Below are 20,405 nucleotides of genomic sequence, written 5' to 3'. Positions count from 1 at the left end.
CCTTTCATTGCCTTGACACCGGCCTTTGTCGAGAACCAATCAAAGCAGGCAGTCTGTCTCCAATCCAAGGCAATCGTCTGGCTTCCTAATACTATAAACCAATACATTGGCACTCATTCCACCGACCCAGGCTCTGTCTTGGTACAGAGCAACTGCATTGAGCAAGGGCGAAATCCACGAAGAAAAGGAAAAAGAATCTGTTTCGTTGGTGGTTATTGTGCCTCTGGGCACAGACCCAGGACTTCAATGCGCCTTGAGTGTCCACAGCTTGCCAAGTCCCTGTGAGCCCTTCATTCTGTCTCTGTCTCCCTTTAATTTCACTCACGGTTTTACTTGTGGTGGACAGGTGCTGCTCCAGTGCTCTGCTTAATGGCAGGCAGAATGACTGCTGTGCATGTATGCCTAATTTGGGCATGTGATCCTCTCATTGCACCGGGGTCTTTCGGCTCTGTGGACATGGGGCACTGAGGTACACACCTGCGGATTTGGCAGGAAGCACAGACAACAGGAAGTATACTGGGTGGCTGTGTTACACATGTGGGTAGGTGATACAGCATATTGTGCTTTGACCATGTAATTCATTAAACACTAATGTACTATACTGAGGCAATAGCAAATTAATCAAGATGGCTTCCAATGCAGTCATGCCACACAGGTGTGCACTCAGGAGGCAAGGTAAGATGGCAGTAGATGGCTTCCATAGAAAATACTATGAAATCACATGACCCGTTTCATCCTTTAAAGGATGCGTTAAGTGGCCTCTTATCGACTTTCATTGTTTCCAATTTATTTAAGTCGTTGCATGTTCATATGTTGGATCTTTGAACTTCCCATCCATTTATCTTTTGCAGCTGTTTCTAAATGTTATACCTACATTCCTTCCTCTGAGCTGCCAACTTTGTAGAGTTTCCTTTTGCTGAAAGGGGAACTGTTCTGATTTTAGTTCTTTATATTTGTGTGGCTTGTTTGAAGTGGGCAGTCTGCACTCTTCTGATGAGTGCGCAATTGAGTACGGAGTGGCTTTGGAGGTAAAAGTGCCTTTCTTTTTACCAGAAAATGATTTAGTTTAGGTTCGGGCCGCTTTTGCACGTGGTTTAATGGATTTAATAAAGAAGGATATTGCACCTGTGGCGATTTATAGGAGAACATCATTTGCTGAATGAGTGCAAAAAGGTGCTGCACCGCCTTGTCTAATTGAGTTTTTGTACTCTGGGATACTCCTACATCCCGTCCCCTTTCCTCCATACTTGTGGGGTATTCCGTCCATCGGGACGAGCTTTTTGTAGCAACATACAAAACATTTTTCTGTCAATTTATTGTGTCGCAAGCCCCAGTGCATGCTTGGCTACAGGCTCCACCCCCCCAAGCCCTGCCTCCAAGACTCGCACTCCAGTCCTTTTCTCTGTGCGGTCCGGCCGGACACTTCAGCACCAGCAGGTTTTTCTTTTTCCTGCCTTTTCTGTCTTCTGTCAGGATTTCTTTCCCCTCGCCTCTGGCTTCGCGAGCCTTTTTTGCATCTGCTTATGCCAGGACTAAAAGGATTTGCTTCCTGCATGTCGCGTGAACGTAGCTTTTCGGCAGCAGATCCATACTGACTCTGTTTGGAGTGCCTACGCCCAGATCACAGGTGGGATGCGTGCTTCACCTGTGATGCACTTTTGGCTCGGACACTTGCCCAACCTCTTCAGCGCTGGGAAGAAGTCGTTCACCAGGTAGCGCCAAAGCACATTCAGGAATTTGTCACAACGAAGAAACATCGACCGGTAAGTGATTTCCTTTTCAGGACACCCAGGGCTGGGGGATCTTCCTCGGAGGTTCCCAGTCATGGGAGGGGCTGCTCACTCCCTAGCACTACCGTGATGTGTCTCAGGGCCCTTGTGGCTTACATGGATGCCAGAGCTCGCTCTGAGGTTCCCCTTTCAGGGGCTAAAACATGTACTGGTGCTGCCGAGGTTCCCCCGTTGGAGGCTAAAGTTACCCGGGTCTCCCCCGAGGTTCCCTCCATGAGGGCTAAAAGTTCTACCGACAAGGCTGATGTTCCCCCATCGGGGGCTAAAGCTACCGGGGGTCCTCCCAAGGTTCCCTCTAAGAGGGCGAAACCTATTTCCGGTGTCGTTGAGGCTCCATACTGAACTAAAAACACTGGGGCAATCTCAGAGGATCCCTCATTGAGGGCTAAATCTACTACCAGCTGTGCCGAGGCTCATTGTATAAGGAATGCACACAACAAGGTTCATGCCACGAAGAACCTTCCAGTGGTGTCGCGGTCCTCTTCAGAAGTTCTGCCCCCTGTGACTTCAACAGTGTCTTTGGTGCCCAAGGAGCAAAACAAGTCTACTCCTAGTGCGTCGTTGGGGCCAGACCCCTCCGTTTTTTTTTAGTGCATTTGGGGGGGGGGGCATTTGGGGGGGGCCTTTTGCCCCTAGGGATGGAGTGGTCCGCACCCAATACGGATGACTTTACCACCTATTTCGTCTTTGCTCATTACTTCAGCCTTACTTTATTACACAGATCCATGGATGTCTAGGCCAGCTTGGCAGCCAATTTTCACTGAGTCTTGGTCTAGACCTAATGCGCCTCAGAGACATAGACCTCAGCAAAGGTCTCATCAGTCTGAGGAGGCTTTCTTTCAGAATTTCCAAACGCTCACACATTCTGAGCCAATGAGGAAGTACTTCATGGGTATATTTAGGGAAAAAATACCTATTCCCTGGCACTGCCTAATCCGCCTCCTCCTCTGCTACCACCAGTCGAGACTCAGCCTAATCCACTGCTACCGCCTGATCCGCCAGCAGTCCCACCTAGTCAGGATCTGGTCCAGCCGTTAGTGCCAGACTCACAGGCACCAGCAGATCTTGACACAACTTATGAGGTGGAAGAGTTCCTGCGCTCCGCTTCAGCCTTTCATGACAGGCTGATGGACCTTGTGGGACTTCTGGGAATTCCGGTTCCTGACCCCCTCCTGTAGAGGAAGGAATTCTATGAAGAAGTCTGACAGGATGGCATTGTGTGTCAAAAAAACGTGTTCGCGCAGGCAAAGAGAATTTGGGTGGAAAACCGCATTCAGTGACCCCCATCAATAATTAATCTTTTGTTATAGGTAGGTTGGTGCAGTCAGAGGACGTTGCACTTTCTTCTTGCCCTCAGCTTCCTCGTCGGTGGTAGTAGCGGCCACCTTGTTTTATGAAGCCAGCAGCTTCGTCATCTTCTTCTGCCTTGCAGATATTGAGCAAGGGGGATTGCCCCCTAGAAGCTCTAGGGGGAAAAAAAAAGTCTTCATCCACTCAGCACTGTAGCCAAGGCAGGCTAACGCCACAGCGCTGCTTGCAGCCACTAATCGGAGGCTATGGAAAGATATAGTCGAATTTGAGAAGTTTATCCTAGCGGATCGCCTAGATGAGTTTAAGGGCGTCTTGGCAGATGATAAAATGGTCGCTCAGGACTCTCTTGAGGCAGTGGCGCACCAAGTAGATACGTCAGCAAGAGGTGTGACGAGTGGCACGGACACGTGCCAGCAGGAGTGGCTGCACGCAACAAACTTGACAAAGAACCTCCTGCTCGATGGGCTTGACATCTTGACAGATGATGAACTTGCCAAGAAGAATGGCAATAAGTTAATGGCTAAGTCGCTGCCTGTCTTGGCTAAACCGGCTTCTTTAAAGCAGGTGCCTTCCTTCAGGGCAGATGCACATGCCAGATCTTTCTCTGGGTTCAGGGTAGTCCAAGAGTGCAAGGCAATGTTACAGGATAGGTTGCCCAGCACCCCGAGGAAAAAGCAGCAGAAGACCACTACTAGAGGGTTTTTCTTCCACCAAGCTGCTTCAACTGTCTCCTCAGCCGCTTCTGCTGACAAAGCAGCCAAATTATGTGTTGGCTCGGTCGCACAGAACTACAGTGCGGGGGGATGTCTGTTCACTGGGGGCCTGGAGGAACATTTCTTCAGATTCATGGGTGCTCTCTGTGATCAGCAGGGCGTTCAGACTCTTCTCCCCCCCGCACCCCCCCTCTCCGTCCCATCCCCCTTTGAACCAGGTTGGCTCTCTCGCTCATGGCAGAAATCACCAAGCTTCTCGAGTTGAGGACTAGAGAGCCAGTTCCGACTCCAGAAATAGGACAGGGGTTCTATTCCCGTCTGTTTAGTGCCAAAGTACAAACAGGCAGGCCGTGCAGCATTCTGGGCCTGGCAGACTTACATTTTTTTCCTCCCTCTCCAGAAATTCAAGATGATCACTTATGCGCAAATCTGTTCAGCCCTTCAACAGGAGGATTGGATTTGCGCAGTGGATCTAAAGGATGTTTATTGCATATCCCTATATGGGCTCCATACCACAGATTTTTGAGATTTTTGGTGTGGGACTACCATTCTCAGTTTCGAGTCCTCCTGTTTGGTTTCCATGCAGCACCCAGGGCATTCATGAAAAAGATGGGCACAGTGGCCTCTTTCCTTCATCTCCAGGATATACATGTTTCTCCAGCATGGGGTCTGGCATGGATTCAGATGCTCATGAATATTCGCCGTCGTCAGGCTGGGAATCCTCGGTAAAGAAAAAATCAGTATCAGTTTCGTTTCTGATCTGTCTTTCCTAGTAGTAACCAATCACTGATCTCTGCGTCATACTGACCACAGCCAATGACTGCCCTCTACCTAAGCCCCGCCTCTGGCAGCCATCTTCAGATTTTTACCGCACGTTCAAGTGTTGGGAGTCCTCGTGCTTAGCTCTCGAGCTTTTACTGTGTGTTTCGCGCTTTTTCAGGTGAATTTTCACTTTTTCGGTTAATCGAGCCTCAAGCTCCACCGTTTCTACTCCCGTTAACGGCTACCCGTTGCGGGATTTTCCTACGCCCCTCAAGGGTGAAGATTTCGTCGAATCAACTTCTTGGAGGATTCCAGAAGATTCGCGGCCTACTTCGAGATGGCCCAGGATGCGAGTTCGTCGCCCGGACCCAAGCTGTTTCGCAGCTGCCCTGGATGCGGGCTGCAGAATGTGTTTAAGGAAGACGAACATTTGCGATGTCTTCATGGGGACAAGACTCCTGTAGAGAAGGACTGCCAGTTCTGCAAGAACTTGTCGGAGCGGACCATGAGGGACCGTCGATCCCGTCTCGCAAGCTGGTTGGAGAAGGGCTCGACGGGTGAGAAGAAGAAGAAAGGGTCCGAGCGGGCTTCTAAGTCCTGTGCGGGCGCCCCGGCGACGGGGGCCCAACACCAGGCCAAGCGCTGCGAGTCCGCTGGCTCCGGGAGCGCCGAAAGGTCGGGCTCTTTGGTCGCCAGGCTGGGCGCACCTTTCCTGGCACCGTCAACCACGAGCCAACGCTCCGGTTCGGGGAAGAGAAAGTCCGAGACCCCGGGTAAGCTTCGGGAGAAGCCCCGTCCGATCTCGGAAGAGGGGGAGCGAGGCGTCGCCCCTCCCCCGAAGGAGAAGGCCCGGGGCGCACCTAAGGTGGTGAAGGCCCCTACCCAGCAGGCGAAGGCCTCTATCGAGGCTATCGCGGCGACTCTTGCCAAGCCGGCAGCGACACCGCCAGCGGAGACTGCCTCCGGGACTAGAGTTTCCCTGCCGCTAAGGAGGGAATCCTCTTTTCAGCCCATCGTCGTGGCCGCCATGATGGAAGAAGCGAGGGGGGGCACGGTGCCCTCCTCGAGCTCGGAGTCAGCCTCGGAGGAGGAACTGACCGAGGCCGTGAGGAACCTCGAAGTCCAATTCGAGAAGGTTCGATCCCGTCAGGGAGATCCTTGGGAGATAACCGAGGAAGACGACGACGATGGTGAGGAAGAGCGGCCTTCCCTTCCGGCGCAGCCGGATCCTAGGCCTCAGGATGGCTCGGCGGCCATTTTGTCTGCCATCCAGTCCTTATGCTCTGAGATAAGGACGAGATTCCCACGGCCCAGGCCGGAGGACCCGCAACCTGGCCCGTCGGGAAGTCCTCAGAACAAACGACGGAGGACCCAACCCTCTCCTCCGCTCGCCCCCGTAAGGCCTACAGTTCCCTCCTCATCCTCCCACGAGTCGGGAGATGACGGTGCGTTGGGCTCGACGACGGGTTCTGAGGGCGACGGCGATGACGACGGAACGGGTCTCCCGTCTCCCGGGCCTCGCCGCCCGACGAGATTGGCTCATTCCACGCCATGATCGCCAGGGCGTCCGAATTGTTCCAGCTCTGCCCGGAGGAGCAGAAAAAGGAAGGTTTCCTCTATCAGCACCGGGAGGCCAAGAGGAAGACGGTCATCGCGGTGCCCCTAATCGATGACATCTGGGAGGAGGGCCTGTCGGTTCTCAAAAACCCCTCCACGGCACCAGCCAAACGGGACCGGTACGAGAAGAAGTACCGGGTCCCGGAAACCACTCCCCTGTGCCTCAGGGCCCAGCCAACGCCAGACTCGGTCGTCTTGGCGGCGGCGAAGAAGAAAGCGGCGGGGTCAGGAGCCTCGACGTCGAATTCCCCGCCGGACGGCGAGGGAAAGAAGTTGGACGCCATGGGGCGGCGGGTCATTTCGTCGGCGGCGACGATGATCAAAGCGGCCAATGCCCTGGCGATCGTGGCCCGTTACGACAGGGAGCTCTGGTTTAAGCTGGCCCCCATATTGGACTTCCTGCCGGACGACAAGAGGTCCGAGGCCCTGGAAATACTGCAAGAGGGCGAGGTGGCGTCGGACCACGCCATAACGGTGGCAACCGATATTGCCGATACCGGGTTCCGCCAGCTGGGCAACGGTGTTTGCCTACGACGACGAGGTTGGCTCCGAGTGACCGACTTCCGTCAGGACGTCCAGACCAGGGTGTTGGACATGCCGTTTGACGGCAGCAACTTGTTCGGGAAGGCGGTGGACGAGTCCCTCCAAGCCATAAAAATGGACACGGAGACGGCCCGCGCCCTAGGAGCCCTTCAGCAACGACGGCCCTTTCGGAGCTCCGGAGGCAGACAGGGTGCCTCCAAGGGATCCAGCGGCGGCTCGTTGTCCTACCGCCAGGCGGCACGCTCCTCGTCTCAGGAGGCCTACAGGGGTCGCGGCAAGCAGGGAGCGCCTCGCCGCCGTCGGCAAGGTGGCCAGGGCGGCAAGGCCACCACCTCCAAGCAGGACTGAACCGGCCGTGGTCTCGGGCCCCCACCGAAGCACCCCGGTGGGAGGCCGGCTGACGAATTTCATCGGCGTGTGGAAGTCCATCTCCACCGACCGTTGGGTGCTGGATACCCTGGCAAGAGGACACTCTATCGAATTCCTGAAGAAGTGCCCTCATGTTCCACCTGTGGCCAGGAAGGAAAATCACATCCCGCAACTGCTGTTGGAAGTACGGGCGATGCTCAGGAAAGGCGCCATCGAGCTTGTCCCGAAGAGGCTCCGGGGCTCCGGGGTGTACTCAAGGTACTTCCTCGTCAGGAAGAAGACGGGCGGCTGGCGCCCCATCCTGGACCTTTGTCGTTTGAACAAATACATCAGATCACAAAAGTTCAGGATGGTCACCCTCCAGCACGTACTGGGACAGCTGGAGGAAGGCGACTTTCTATCGTCGTTGGACCTGGAGGATGCATACTTCCACGTTCCCATCCTCAAAAGTCACCGAAAGTTCCTCAGGTTCGTCGTCCAGGGATGCCACTACCAATTCAGAGCACTGCCGTTCGGATTGAAGTCGGCCCCCAGGGTCTTTACCAAGTGCCTAGCACCAGTGGCGGCGCGGCTGCGCCTACAGGGGATTCACGTCTACCCCTACCTGGACGACTGGCTCATCCGCTCAAGGACGAGGGAACTCGCCGTCGAACACACTGCGAGGACCGTCCAGCTACTCATAAACCTGGGATTCGCCATAAACTACCCGAAGTCCCACCTGGTGCCGTCACAGGTGGCCCTGTTTCTGGGAGCGAAGCTGGATACAGTGAGGTGCCTGGCGGCCCCGTCGGAAGAACGGACAAAGACCATTCTAGGCAAAGTGCAGCGCCTGCTAGCCACGGACGTGCCCAGGGTGAGGTCCATCAAGTCCCTCCTGGGGATGATGTCCTCTTGCATCTACCTGGTGCGCCTCTGCAGACTACGGATGCGCCCTCTTCAAGAATTTCTCGACACCTGTTGGATACAGACGATGGGCACCTTCGAAGACAGGGTCCCCCTCAACGAGGTGTTCCGCCGGGCGATTCAGTGGTGGGGCGTTCGAGCGCACCTCACGGCGGGCAAGGACTTTCATACGCCGGCGTACCAGGAGACGGTGACGACGGACGCCTCCCTGGAAGGTTGGGGCGCCCACACCGGAGATCTCCACGCAAGAGGCCTCTGGCTCCTGGAGGAGAGGCTCCTGCACATCAACGTCCAGGAACTCCGAGCCGTGTTCTGGGCTCTCAAATCGTTCCTCCCGTCGCTCAAGGGCAAGGTGGTGCGGATCTTCACGGACAACACCACGACAATGTTTTACATACGGAAGCAGGGAGGCACCAGATCCCCAGCCCTATCCAAGGAGGCACAGGATCTGTGGCACTGGGCGGTCGCCCAGCGGATGTTCCTGGTTCCCTTCCACCTGGCAGGAGAAAGCAACACCATCGCTGACTCGCTCAGCAGGGAGCTGCGCGCGTGTCACGAGTGGGAACTGCGCCAGGATCAGGTGGATCAACTCTTCCGACGATGGGGCAAACCCCAAATCGACCTGTTCGCAACAGCGACGAACTCGAAGTGCAAGAGGTTCGCCAGCAGGTTTCCCCAGCCGAGAAGCATGGGCGATGCGTTCTCGTTCCCCTGGGACGGCCTATACCTGTATGCGTTCCCTCTGTTGCCGTTGCTGCTTCGACTCATCAGCCAGCTCAAGAGGTCCCGGTGCAGGATGATCCTCGTCGCACTGGCGTGGCCGAGGCAGATCTGGTTCCTGGACCTTCTGGACTTGTCAACGTCCCCTCCCATCAAGCTGTCGGCGGACGCGGACCTTCTCTCCAGAGAAGGAGGCGCCATCTTCCACCACGACCCGGCGTCGCTGAACCTGCAGGCTTGGCTCCTGCAGCGCTAGAGTTTGGAGGCTACGATATACCGGCCGATTGCAGAGAGGTTCTTGCAAAGGCCAGGGCGTCCTCGAGACTCAAATGCTACGGTCATAAGTGGAAGAGGTTCTCTATCTGGTGCCGAGCACAGAAGATCAACCCCCTACGGATTACGGCCCCTCAAGTGCTGCCGTACCTGCTATCGCTGGCAAAGGCTGGGATAGCCCATGCCTCCATTAAGATTCATCTGGCGGCGATCTCCAGATATACCAGAACCACAGGACGGACGTCCCTGTGGTCCCATCGACTGGTAAAAGAGTTTATGAAAGGACTGTTCCGGTCGTTCCCGCCGGTGAAGGCCCCGGCGTGGGAACTTAACGTGGTGCTGACCAGGCTCATGGGGCCCCCATTCGAGCCGATGCACTCCGCACCTATGAAGTTTGTGTTGTGGAAGACTGCGTTCCTGGTGGCCATTACCTCCGCACGACGAGTGGGAGAGATCCAGGCCCTATCCTGCAAAGCACCGTACTTGACTTTCCATGCCTCGAGGGTGGTGCTTAGGACGCACCCCTCCTTTATGCCCAAGGTGCCGTCGGACTTCCATCTTAACGAGCCTTTGGTGTTACCTGTTTTCTTCCCGTCTCCTTCGTCGCCGGCCGAGAGGACTTTGCACTCGCTGGATGTGGCTAGAGCGCTGAAGTTCTACGTGGACCGCACAAAGAGTTTCCGGAGGACATCACAGCTGTTCGTGAACTTCGGACCTGTGAATCAAGGGAAGGCTCTCTCGAAGTCTTCTATTTCCAGATGGCTCTCCGGCTGCATCATACACTGTCACTGGTTGGCTAACCGACCGCTGCCAGGCCGTCCGAGAGCCCATTCGACCAGAACGATCGCTGCTACTACGGCGTTCTTATCTGGTGTGCCCCTGCTGGACATCTGCAGGGCTGCTACGTGGAGGTCGACGCACACCTTCACGAGATTCTACTGCGTCGATCGGGATTCCAGGGAGGAGTCCAGGGTTGGCCAAGCAGTGCTGCGCAACCTGTTCGCTTAAGGTGAGCCTGGTGAGGAGGTAAGAGATGCTTAATGTTGAGTTTTTTGTATTGCTTAATGTTGAGCCTTTTTCCACCCCCGTGGTTCTGCATGTGTGTACTGCTATTTAATCTTATATTCATGAGCATGTGAATCCATGCCAGACCCCATGCTGGAGAAGGAACAAGTTACTTACCTGTAACTGTTGTTCTCCAGCATGGGTCTGGCATGGATTCACATGCGAACCCTCCCGCCTACCCCTCTGCGGCTCTTCACTTGGTCATACTGCCACTTCACGTGCTACCAAATCTGAAGATGGCTGCCAGAGGCGGGGCTTAGGTAGAGGGCAGTCATTGGCTGTGGTCAGTATGACGCAGAGATCAGTGATTGGTTACTACTAGGAAAGACAGATCAGAAACGAAACTGATACTGGTTTTTTCTTTACCGAGGATTCCCAGCCTGACGACGGGGAATATTCATGAGCATGTGAATCCATGCCAGACCCATGCTGGAGAACAACAGTTACAGGTAAGTAACTTGTTCCTTACCCTTACCTGGATGACTGGTTGGTAAGAGGTCGCTCCCCGGAGAAAGCGTGGGCTCAGTTAACATATCTACTTGATGACCTGCTTTATGATTTTGGGTTGTCGCCTGGTATTCATAGGCTTCCTTTGGGCAACCCAACAAGCTAAGGTCTTCCCGACAACCAAGAGGATTTTGGAAAAGTGAACGGTGGAAGCGGCTTCCATGGCAATGCACACTGCATTCGAAGCGGGTAGGTATGGCCGCATTCTGAGGCTTGCTCCGAGAGCCGGAGAGTGAGGTACGGGTGGATGGATAGATGGGGCAAGTGGTCCCTGCTCCCACAGAATGGCAGTAGAACCATGGCAGAGTTTGGGAGAGTAGGGTGTGGACTTTACAATAGTGCTCATGTGTATATGAAGACTCGGTTGTCATGACCAAATGAATTAATGCATTTTGTATTTGTGCAGGTGATTAAACAAGATCCCAAGTTGTGTCAACCGAGGAATGTTTTTTAAACAAGTTGTAGGGAGTTCAATTTAAAAGGCCTAGGGTTCAGGGGTGGACTGGGAACCTAAAGATGCCCTGGAAATAATGTTCAATGTCGCCCCGTATTACACATGTTCAGCAGGCGAAACGCTTTTCTATGAAAAACTTTGGAAATAAACTCACAAAATAGGCCCAGGGTTACAATAGCACTCTTTGGTAAAGTTGGAAAGTTGTATGTGGATGACATTTTGGTAAAAGCACACGTAGCAAGACTCCTAAAGGGCGAGCCTGCAATTTTGAGTTCCAATCATTGTAAACGTCTGCGGCTTTACAATGTATTTTCTCAGATTTTGCTCGTAGGTGTTGCTTTATAGAAGTGGGGGCGGCGGGGTCGGGGGTCAGGCAAAGCTCGGGCTGGCCTAAGCCATAGCACTGGCTCCATATTGCTCTAGTTTTGGGTCTGTACCGCCAAAACGTTGGCCCAAGACTAGAGCCCCACCAATAAAACGCTTAAAAAAATATTGCTTGCCCGACCAGCAGCATTCAAACCTGGGCCCTGCTGGGTGGACACTGTCTCCAACATACATTAGACTGGCTGAGTTGCTCAGTGTTTCAATGAGGTTATTATCAACACTCCACTCATGGTACATCGCTCTCAGTGGAGAGGGTGGCGGGAGGGCTAGGGGGGGGGGGGGGGACGCTGACAAAAAGTAAAACCTTTTTTTGAAGACTTTGAATGCGGGAAAACATGTAACTTGTTGTGGCACTGTACATTTCTTTGACAGAGGCTGGCAACTTGGTCCCTCGCAGGTTGTGAAACAATGACTAAACGGATCTACGTGATCCGTCCACGGCTGATTTTGCCACAGCCGGAAAGTTCGCCTGGGAAAGGTGCGAACTACCAAAAGTTTGCACTTTTCTCATGCGAACACATGTATATGCACACACCCATGACACAGCCCCCACCCCCACCCACACCCAACATAAACAAACCCCACTTACCTTCTTCACGCTGGGTCCCTGTGGCGCCAGTTCCCTTTCACTTCTGTGATCGGGAACCGGCGCTGCAGTGTCCTTTTTCTTTTCAATTTTTTATTTATTTATTTGTTTATTTATTTTTTACGGATGGCTGCAGGGGTTCCCCCCGCAACCCCCTCTCACTAGTCTATAAAGTATAGTGAGCGGGGCGATGGGGGGTGACACCCTCGCAGCCCCCGTTTCTTTTTCTTTTTTTTTTTACAATGCTACAACCAAAGGATCGAACTTTTGGTGTTCGAACCTTTGGTGGTAGCATTTTTAGATCTAATGGTTCATGCGAACCAACCACCATTAGATTCGGTAAAAAAGTACAAACCCGACTAAACACAGGCGACCTTCTCACACTGGCTCTTCTGGGCTCTTGTCTTAATATAGGTTGAAATTGAATAACGGATCGTGCCGTTTACAGCAGCAGCTGCAGTTTGTCCCAAATCAGGGGGTGAAATGATCATCCAGTCCTGGTTTTTAAGGGCGCTTCATATTGCTTTCTGGTACTTGTTCCACTTTTATAATGTAAACAAACTGCAAGTACTGGAAAATAATGTGAAATGACCTGCCAAAAAAGCCAGGACTTCAGCATATGGCATGTAACCTTTTCTGCTGGCTGTTTCATCACTTGAGAAAAGTGGGCAGGGTGTAGTGGCATTGGTAGCATTTGGTATTTATTACTCAGAGGTTATTTTATGCCACTTTACATGTACGCATATGGCGGTACATGGGGATTTGGGACATTAGTATAGGAGTGTACTTGATCAAAACACAAAGCTGATATTTGCAAAGAATAAGGGGCAATGTGTTACTATTTATATCCTCTTCAATGTTGTCCTCCAAGATCCCCCCAAAAGGAGCAGCTGCCTCTGCTTCTGTTGATCAGCCTGTTTACCACTAAAGTGATCTTACTTCTGTGATTCACAAAATATTCCAGTAAAGAGTTTCACAGCCATTCTTTTGCCAGCGTGGCTCGTGTTTGGGTCTTACAGCCAAGCCATACTCCCTGTCTTGGCTCTTGCTTTGCCTTACCCATGAATGCTCTGGCTCCCCCGCCTATATTGCATTAGCAACACATAGTGGGGTGCAAAAGTTACTGGTATAGATGGTGGCAGATGGCAAATGTGTATGATGATGTCATTGACCCCTCAATTTGTATGTTTGAAGCGCTGTGATTTGCTGAAGGGTGAACATTTTGTGCGTGCCTAATTTGTCGCTGCTGTTTAAATAGGGGTGGCAGATGCCTGAAGCTCGGCAAAGCAGTGTTTGCTTTGCTCTAATTGTCTATTTGATGTGTGTCCACATTCGGCAAAGTCATTTTAACGTGTATTACTTGTAATCCTGTGATTGATTATTGTGACATTGGATGCTGCACTTGAGATGACTGCCAATACCTATTGGCTTTTCCAATGCTTGTTTTACTCCTTTTATTTTTAGCTCTGATTTCCTCTGTCTCTTTGATTTCCTTTCCACAGCAGGAACGGATTTCGTACACGCCCCCAGAGAGCCCGGTACCCAGTTACGCATGCTCGCCTTCCCCGATCCATGTCCCAGGCCATCGAGGTTTCAGGATGGAGGAGGACTTCATCAGGATGCCTCCACACCTGCGTGAGTAGTCTATCATTGATTGGGGCTTGCGAAGGGAGATAGCCGGTCCATTGTGCTGCGGCTACTTCTGTAATCCACACCTCTGTGCGCTCACCTTTTACATGCAGTAAGCGACTTGCTTATTTGATGGTGTCTGCAGTGTTAAGGCTTCTTGCAAATCTTCACCTTTCTAAGTTGCACACAGTGCAGCTCTGTAGGGTTACATGTCTTTATATCGAGATATTATATAAAGAATCATCATGTATCAAAACTTTTATAACGAAAAATGTTATAGTGAATGCACTTTGAAAACCTGAGGATGGCTGCCAGAGGATGGGCTTGGGTAGAGGGCAGTCATTGGCTGGTGGCAGTATGACCCAGAGACCAGTGATTGGGTGTTAGTAGAAAGACAGTTCAGAAACGAAACTGATTTTTTTATTTTTTATTTTTTTTTAACAATATTGTTCAAGTGTTGGGAGTCCTCATGCTACAGCTCTCGAGCTTTTACCCCACAGCTAAATGCATTCTCTATAAAATGTTTTGATATAAAATTAACCATTTACCCCACAGCTAAATTCATTCTCTATAAAATGTTTTGATATAAAATATTCAATGTATGTTCTTTCAATATACATTTTTCGATATAAACACTGCATCCCACTGTGTAGTCTCTCTTAGCTACAACCACGTTAGTATCCCACCCTGATAAGAATGCAGCACTGCCCTTACAGGGTCTATTTTGCAAACTTTCGCCTCTATTCAGTACAGTGCATTCTAGTGAGTGGTGTGGATGTTCCGAAAGGTGCCCGCGTATGAGAGCATTTTAACCTTGGGAGCCACAGAGCCAGGGCAAGCTTCCCTCCTCTGGGGAATGAAGTGTTGCGGTGCAAGGGCACTACTTGGAGCACAGAGAATGTTCCTTGCTCTGGGAAATGGAGTCCCTTGGGGCCAGACAAAGCTTCCACATGCGTCAAAACTAAGCTTTCCGGATCCAGGCAAAAGAAGTCAAACATGCTTCTAATACTGAGGGGGTAGTTAGGAAATCCTTCTCATCTAGTCCCACACCTTTCTGCAGAGTCTGCTGGGTGGGCATTTAGTGCCTGTTGGTATTGGGGTTTCCAGCCCGGTGGGCATTGTGCAGAGACCTCACTTCAGTTTCCCAAACAAGATCTCAGGTGCTGGTCTCCATCTAGTCTAGTTGATTGTGATCTGGTGATCTCCTCTAATGCATGAGCCACCTGTTGAGGAATTCTGACTTTTGGAACAGCTGTGAAAGCTTGTGTGATGGATCGGAAGAGAGTACTTTTTTTAGCGACACCCTTGTATATCAGTGGTATTGTGGGTTTGTAACTTATATGTGCTATGTGAAGCTTGACTGGTAAAGCCCACCCATTGGAATGATCAGTGTAATGTACATCCATTCATGAAAAGGGGCTCCAGGCTGCAGCTTTTGTCTCATTCGTTTCCTGGAAGCCATGGGTAGCTGTGTAATTTATGGTGCCATTTTAGTAAGCCTTTGCTCTGAGGCAAACAAAACAATGGGTCACATGCATCTGTTTAGAATTGCACAGCTTGTGGAGCAAAGAAAGTTTGGTGTCCTGTTAACCCACTTTCAAAATCGCACAAAATGCAGGTTGTGCTGCCTTTTTATTGGACTGACTGGAAATTGTATGCAAAGATGAAACAATACTGTTGCTTTTGAAGTCCCATAAAAGTCATCATCGGAGGAAGCAGAGTGAAATCATTGTAAAAGAAACACCTGTCGGTTTATTCTCAAAGCGACAAAAAAAACATTTTCTGTTTAAACGCCATTGGGTGAAGAAAAGGTGTTCATGGAATGCATGTCTGGAAAGTCGGCCTTATCTAAAGGGCCTCAAAACTGCTGGAAGCTGAGAATAAGCTGATCCTTGCATTTTAAGAAATCAAACCATAGTCATATGTACATGTTGAATATGATATGTTCTCAAAGTTAGACACAAGAAGGCTTAAAATGGGCCAGAGTAATTTCCTAAAATAACTGACGTTCTTTTAGAATTGTACTGAAGTGAAGGATTTAAAAGCGGACAGTTAGAAAGCAGGCATGTTTTGCATTTTCCTCACACAGTCTATAAGTGTGTTTTAGCAGTCTCTATATAGGGTCAGGAAAGTGTAATCATTTCAATATAGCTGCTAAAGGTACTGGCTGGTATACAGTTAACACTACAAAATATGTTTTTAAGTTTAAACTGGTGCAGTCTCCAATGTTACCTCAGTATGTCCCAAACTTCACAATGACATCCAAGTTTGTATACAATGTGGCAAACGCAAAACACATTGCCCATTTTTGAATGGTGCAATGTGTGCGGTTATCTCAGTGTGCCTCGTGCATGAGAATGGGTGCCTACCATTTGAGATTAGACACTCAAGATCTCTGTTGTTGATGTCTTGTGTCCTCAGCCATTAGGGGTCATTCACAGTGTTGTTCAGCAGCCTTTGGTGGGAAGTGGTACTGCAGAGCTGTCTTCTGGCTTTGTTGATTTGATTGCCTTTCCAGCACGGTGGTGAATGTTGGCCATACTGTGTCATACATAGTCTATGTTCAGACCTCTGACTTTTAGATGAAGCTCCTCATTGGTCATCTCAGTTGTTTTATGTATTATGTAAATGCTCCTCACCTCTAGCCACTATGCCAAGCCTGAATACCCCTTGCTGGTCACCTCAGCGCTAGTATGTATTGCTAGAAATTCGTTGTCTACTCTGCCATGCTTGATTACTCCTCGTTGTCATTTTAGCATCTGTATGTATTTGCTAGGCAAGCTCTAATATTCGCATTGGTCATCCTAGCTGTACTATGCACTGCTCTACACCTTTAGGCACTATGCCAAGTCTGAATACTCCATGCTAGTTAACTCAGCACTAGCAGGTATTGCTAGAAATTCGTTGTCTACTCTGCCATGCTTGATTAGTCCTCGTTGTCATTTTAGCATCTGTATGTACTTGCCAGGCACTGCTAGTCTCTGTGTCACGCATGTCGCTGGACTTTAACCGTCACTACTAATCAGCAGTATCTGCATCTACTTTGCACCTCTGTTACCGCTTTTAGTAACCACCGGACACTAGTTGCCCCATATCATTATATGCCCAATACAGACCCCCATCCTGGATAGACTATCTTACCTTACCACGCTAAACTGCCAGACATTGACTGTGGCACCCTACATCCACCAGGTCTCCGCAGCACACTGTACTACACTATTATCAACTATGCATTGTACCGTGACTACTTACCTACAATGCCCATTACCAGACCTAATCACACTTAAGCCTGTCCACCTGCCTTCGCCACATCTCGCCCTCTACTTACTGCACATAATTTTGGCTTCAACCATACCGCAACTCAATCTCACTATAGCCACTCACCTTAAACTGGCCACCACAACTTATACTAGTCTACCGTGCTCACCTTCTTGCAACACGATAGCGCCTAACCCATATCTAAACGAGCCAGCCCTTTGGCTACAACACTTCACTACCAAACCTATCCCTAACCAACCATGCCATACGCATTTCAGGAATGCTAGGCTTGGCTCTTGCTCTTGCCTCCATTACCCCTTAAGCACACACACCACACCACACCACGGATCCGCATCACCTCTTACGGCTACACTATGTTCCAGCCAGACACTGGTAGGCCCAAACCCACCGCAGATAAAACATCATTGCCATGCCCACCTAGTTGTTTTTCCCCAAGTCTACGGAGCAACCCCTGTGTCACCTCAGCCCGTAACCAAAGATTAGCAACCATATGTCACCATTGGTCCTACCACCTGAACACAGACAGGGATAATTCGGCCAACGGCATTAAGAACAATACCTGCACCCCAGCTGCCTCCAACGATTGAGGCCCCACCAGCCAACATCCCCAACTACCAAGCTAAAGTCAAAAGGTGCGCTCATTAACGCCCGTTCTGTCCCTGCTCACACGCTAGACATCGCAGACTTCATTGTGACTGAAAACCTTGACTTTCTGGCAATCACAGAAACCTGGTTACATGCGGCGTCAGGTCCTGCCTTGACCCTCGCCATCCCCGACAGCTACTCCATCATTAGGTGTGACAGGGACACCCACCAAGCGAAGGGGAGTGGATTAGCATTCATATTCAAGAGTTCTCTTAATCTGAGAGCTGTCAACACCCAACAGTTGCCCTCCTCTCAATTAAAATCCCAACCTCACCTAATCATACCGCTTCAGTGCACCTTATCTACAGGCCACCTGGCCCCACATCTACATTCATCGAGGATATCTCATCCATCCTAGCATCCAGCACTAAGCCCAAATCCCAAATCATTATACTTGGAGACCTTAATTTAGGTTACCTGGACACCAACGATACCAAAGCCTGTGATTTAGCTAGTGTCCTATCTGACTTTGGTCTCACCCAACACGTCAATGAACCTACCCACATCAAGGGACGCACATTGGACTGGGTTTCTGACATGAACTATGCATTAAACATAATCTCAGTGTCACCATGAGCATGGTCCGACTATCATAAAATAACATTCTCCATTAACTCTTGCCCACCCATAGACAAACCTTGTACCGCGCCACCTACCTTTACTCTCAACAAGAAGGATATTACCACTGAGAAACTACTCCCACTCATCCTCCCGTTACTAAATTCGGTTTCCGCCATCTGTGATTTCCCTGCTGTCCTTGTGGACACCTACAACCGTGCTATGCTAAAAGCCCTTGACTCCATAGCCCCTATCAAACAGCGCAAAGAAAAACAGCGCAACCACCTTAACTCCTGGTTTACCCCACACCTACGTGAACTCCGCAAAGATAAACGAAAAACGGAGTCACTCTGTAGAAGCTCACCCACACCTGTAAATAAAATTAACCTCTTATCCATCACCCTTTCGTACAAGGAAGCCATACTTGCAGCCAAAAAAGAAGTCTACAACAACAGGATCATACAAGCACAATCCAACACTAAGGAACTCTTTAAAATCCTCAAGGAATTAGAGTCCCCAGTAGCCCCCCTTGACACATGTACCCCTGACTCCAATTGGTGTGCCAACATACAAAAAGCATTACTAAACAAAATCACCACACTACAAGCTAAAATCAACAAAAAAAAAACGTCTCCTGGACTCAGCAGGTAATACCCAATCCTACAACATACCATCCCCTAAACATTCCTTCAAACCCATCAGCTTCTCACCACTCACCATTAAGGAAGTGGAAAATATCATCATGAAGTTAAAACCATCCAATTGTCAAGGTGGCGCCTGCCCAGCAACAGTTGTAAAGGAAGCAGCACCTGACCTCGCTCCTTTCATCACCTCCTTTATCAATTCCTCCTTTAAATCGGGCATAGTATCAAACAACCTCAAGGATGCTTGGGTAATCCTCTTAATCAAAAAACCTAACTTAGACCCTAGCAACCCCACCAACTACAGGCCTATCACCAGGGTGCCTTGCCTCCTTAAAATCCTGGACCGTACTGCATATCTCCAAATTTAAGATTATCTCGACACCAACAACTTATTAGGACTCAGGGAATCTGGTTTCCGTCCGAGACACGGCACAGAGACAGCCCTGATGGATCTAAAAACGCAAATTGAGGATCTGAAAGACAAGGGCAAACAAGCGCTCCCACTTTTACTAGATCTTTCCGCGGCTTTCGATTTGGTTGACCACCAAATCCTTTGCTAGCACCTCAAAATTGCCGCCCACTTTTCTGACGCAGCTACCTCCTGGATCAGCTCATTCCTTGCAAACAGATCCATGAGGGTCTCTTCACCGCTTGCCGCCACTGACCCAGCTCACGTCCCCTGCGGAGTCCCACAAGGCTCGTGTGTATCACCAACGCTATATAACGTGTTTACTAAACCACTCTTTGATATTCTTGACCATCTGGGTGTCACCTACACAAATTATGCGGACAACACCCAGATTCTCATCCCTATCACAGGTGATTATGTAACTGACGTCAAAATCACTCAATGCAGTCTACTCCGTCATCCAAGCGTGGATGGCCCACCACGGGCTCTGCCTAAAGGAAGAGAAAACTGAGCTACTCATCCTAGGCTATCCGTCCAAACTTTCAAAACTCGACAAAAAATATGAGGCCTTCAACATTGATGGCAACATCATCAAGGTCACCAATGTCACTAAAACCCTCGGAATCTACCTAGACTCATCCCTCTCTCTCAACAGACAAACCAATTCAGTAGTCTCAGCTTCCGCGTATACATGCAAACTAATCACAGCTTGCCGTCCCTTCTTAACGGACAACTGCCTGATCCTCGCCAGAACCCTCATCTTATCAAAAATTGACTATTGCGACGCCCTTTACCTCGGAACGAGCCAAAGAAACATTGACAAACTTCAGGTAACACAGAATAACGCCATCCGGGCCGCTCTTAACATACCCAGGCGCGCCGACATCTCATCCGCCAGGCGCAACTTACACTGGCTTCCCATCTCACGGCGTATCGTCCTTAAAACACTTGTTCTAAGCCACAAAGCACAGAACGTGGCACCGGCCTACCTGTCAGCGCGCTTCACTCGACACACAGCATCCAGACCTATAAGATCTGCGCACACGCTCATCATTCCCAGCTTCAACCTTCAAACTGCTAGAGGTTCGTGCTTCCCAGTCCTGGCGGTGAAGCTTTGGAACTCCCTACCTAATGATTTTAGGAATGTCCCATCCCTCCAATCCTTCAAAAACAGAACTAAACATTGGCTCTATGAGCAAGACGATGTCCCGGACACCCCTCTGTAACTCTTGCTGCGCCTTCGA

At 50.4% G+C, this 20,405-nt stretch overlaps 1 protein-coding gene across 2 annotated transcripts in view; it reads left to right on the top strand.

Annotated features, from left to right (window-relative positions):
• ETV6 (ETS variant transcription factor 6) overlaps positions 1 to 20,405 on the top strand; it is a 255,051-nt gene that overhangs the window by 82,094 nt on the left and 152,552 nt on the right. Inside the window, exon 2 of one of the 2 annotated variants that reach the window (XM_069628721.1) lies at positions 13,503 to 13,632. In XM_069628721.1, the coding sequence (XP_069484822.1) occupies positions 13,503 to 13,632 (130 nt within the window). Of the gene's footprint in view, positions 1 to 13,499; positions 13,633 to 20,405 lie in introns of both variants that reach the window. The other variant, XM_069628720.1, reaches the window with a different exon arrangement.

This window comes from Ambystoma mexicanum, chromosome 12 (genome assembly GCF_040938575.1).
Source record: "Ambystoma mexicanum isolate Mex_15411 chromosome 12, UKY_AmexF1_1, whole genome shotgun sequence".
Classification (NCBI taxonomy): domain Eukaryota; kingdom Metazoa; phylum Chordata; class Amphibia; order Caudata; family Ambystomatidae; genus Ambystoma; species Ambystoma mexicanum.
The sequence above is the reverse complement of the archived record's forward strand: the minus strand, read 5'-3'. Positions and strand labels throughout refer to the sequence as shown.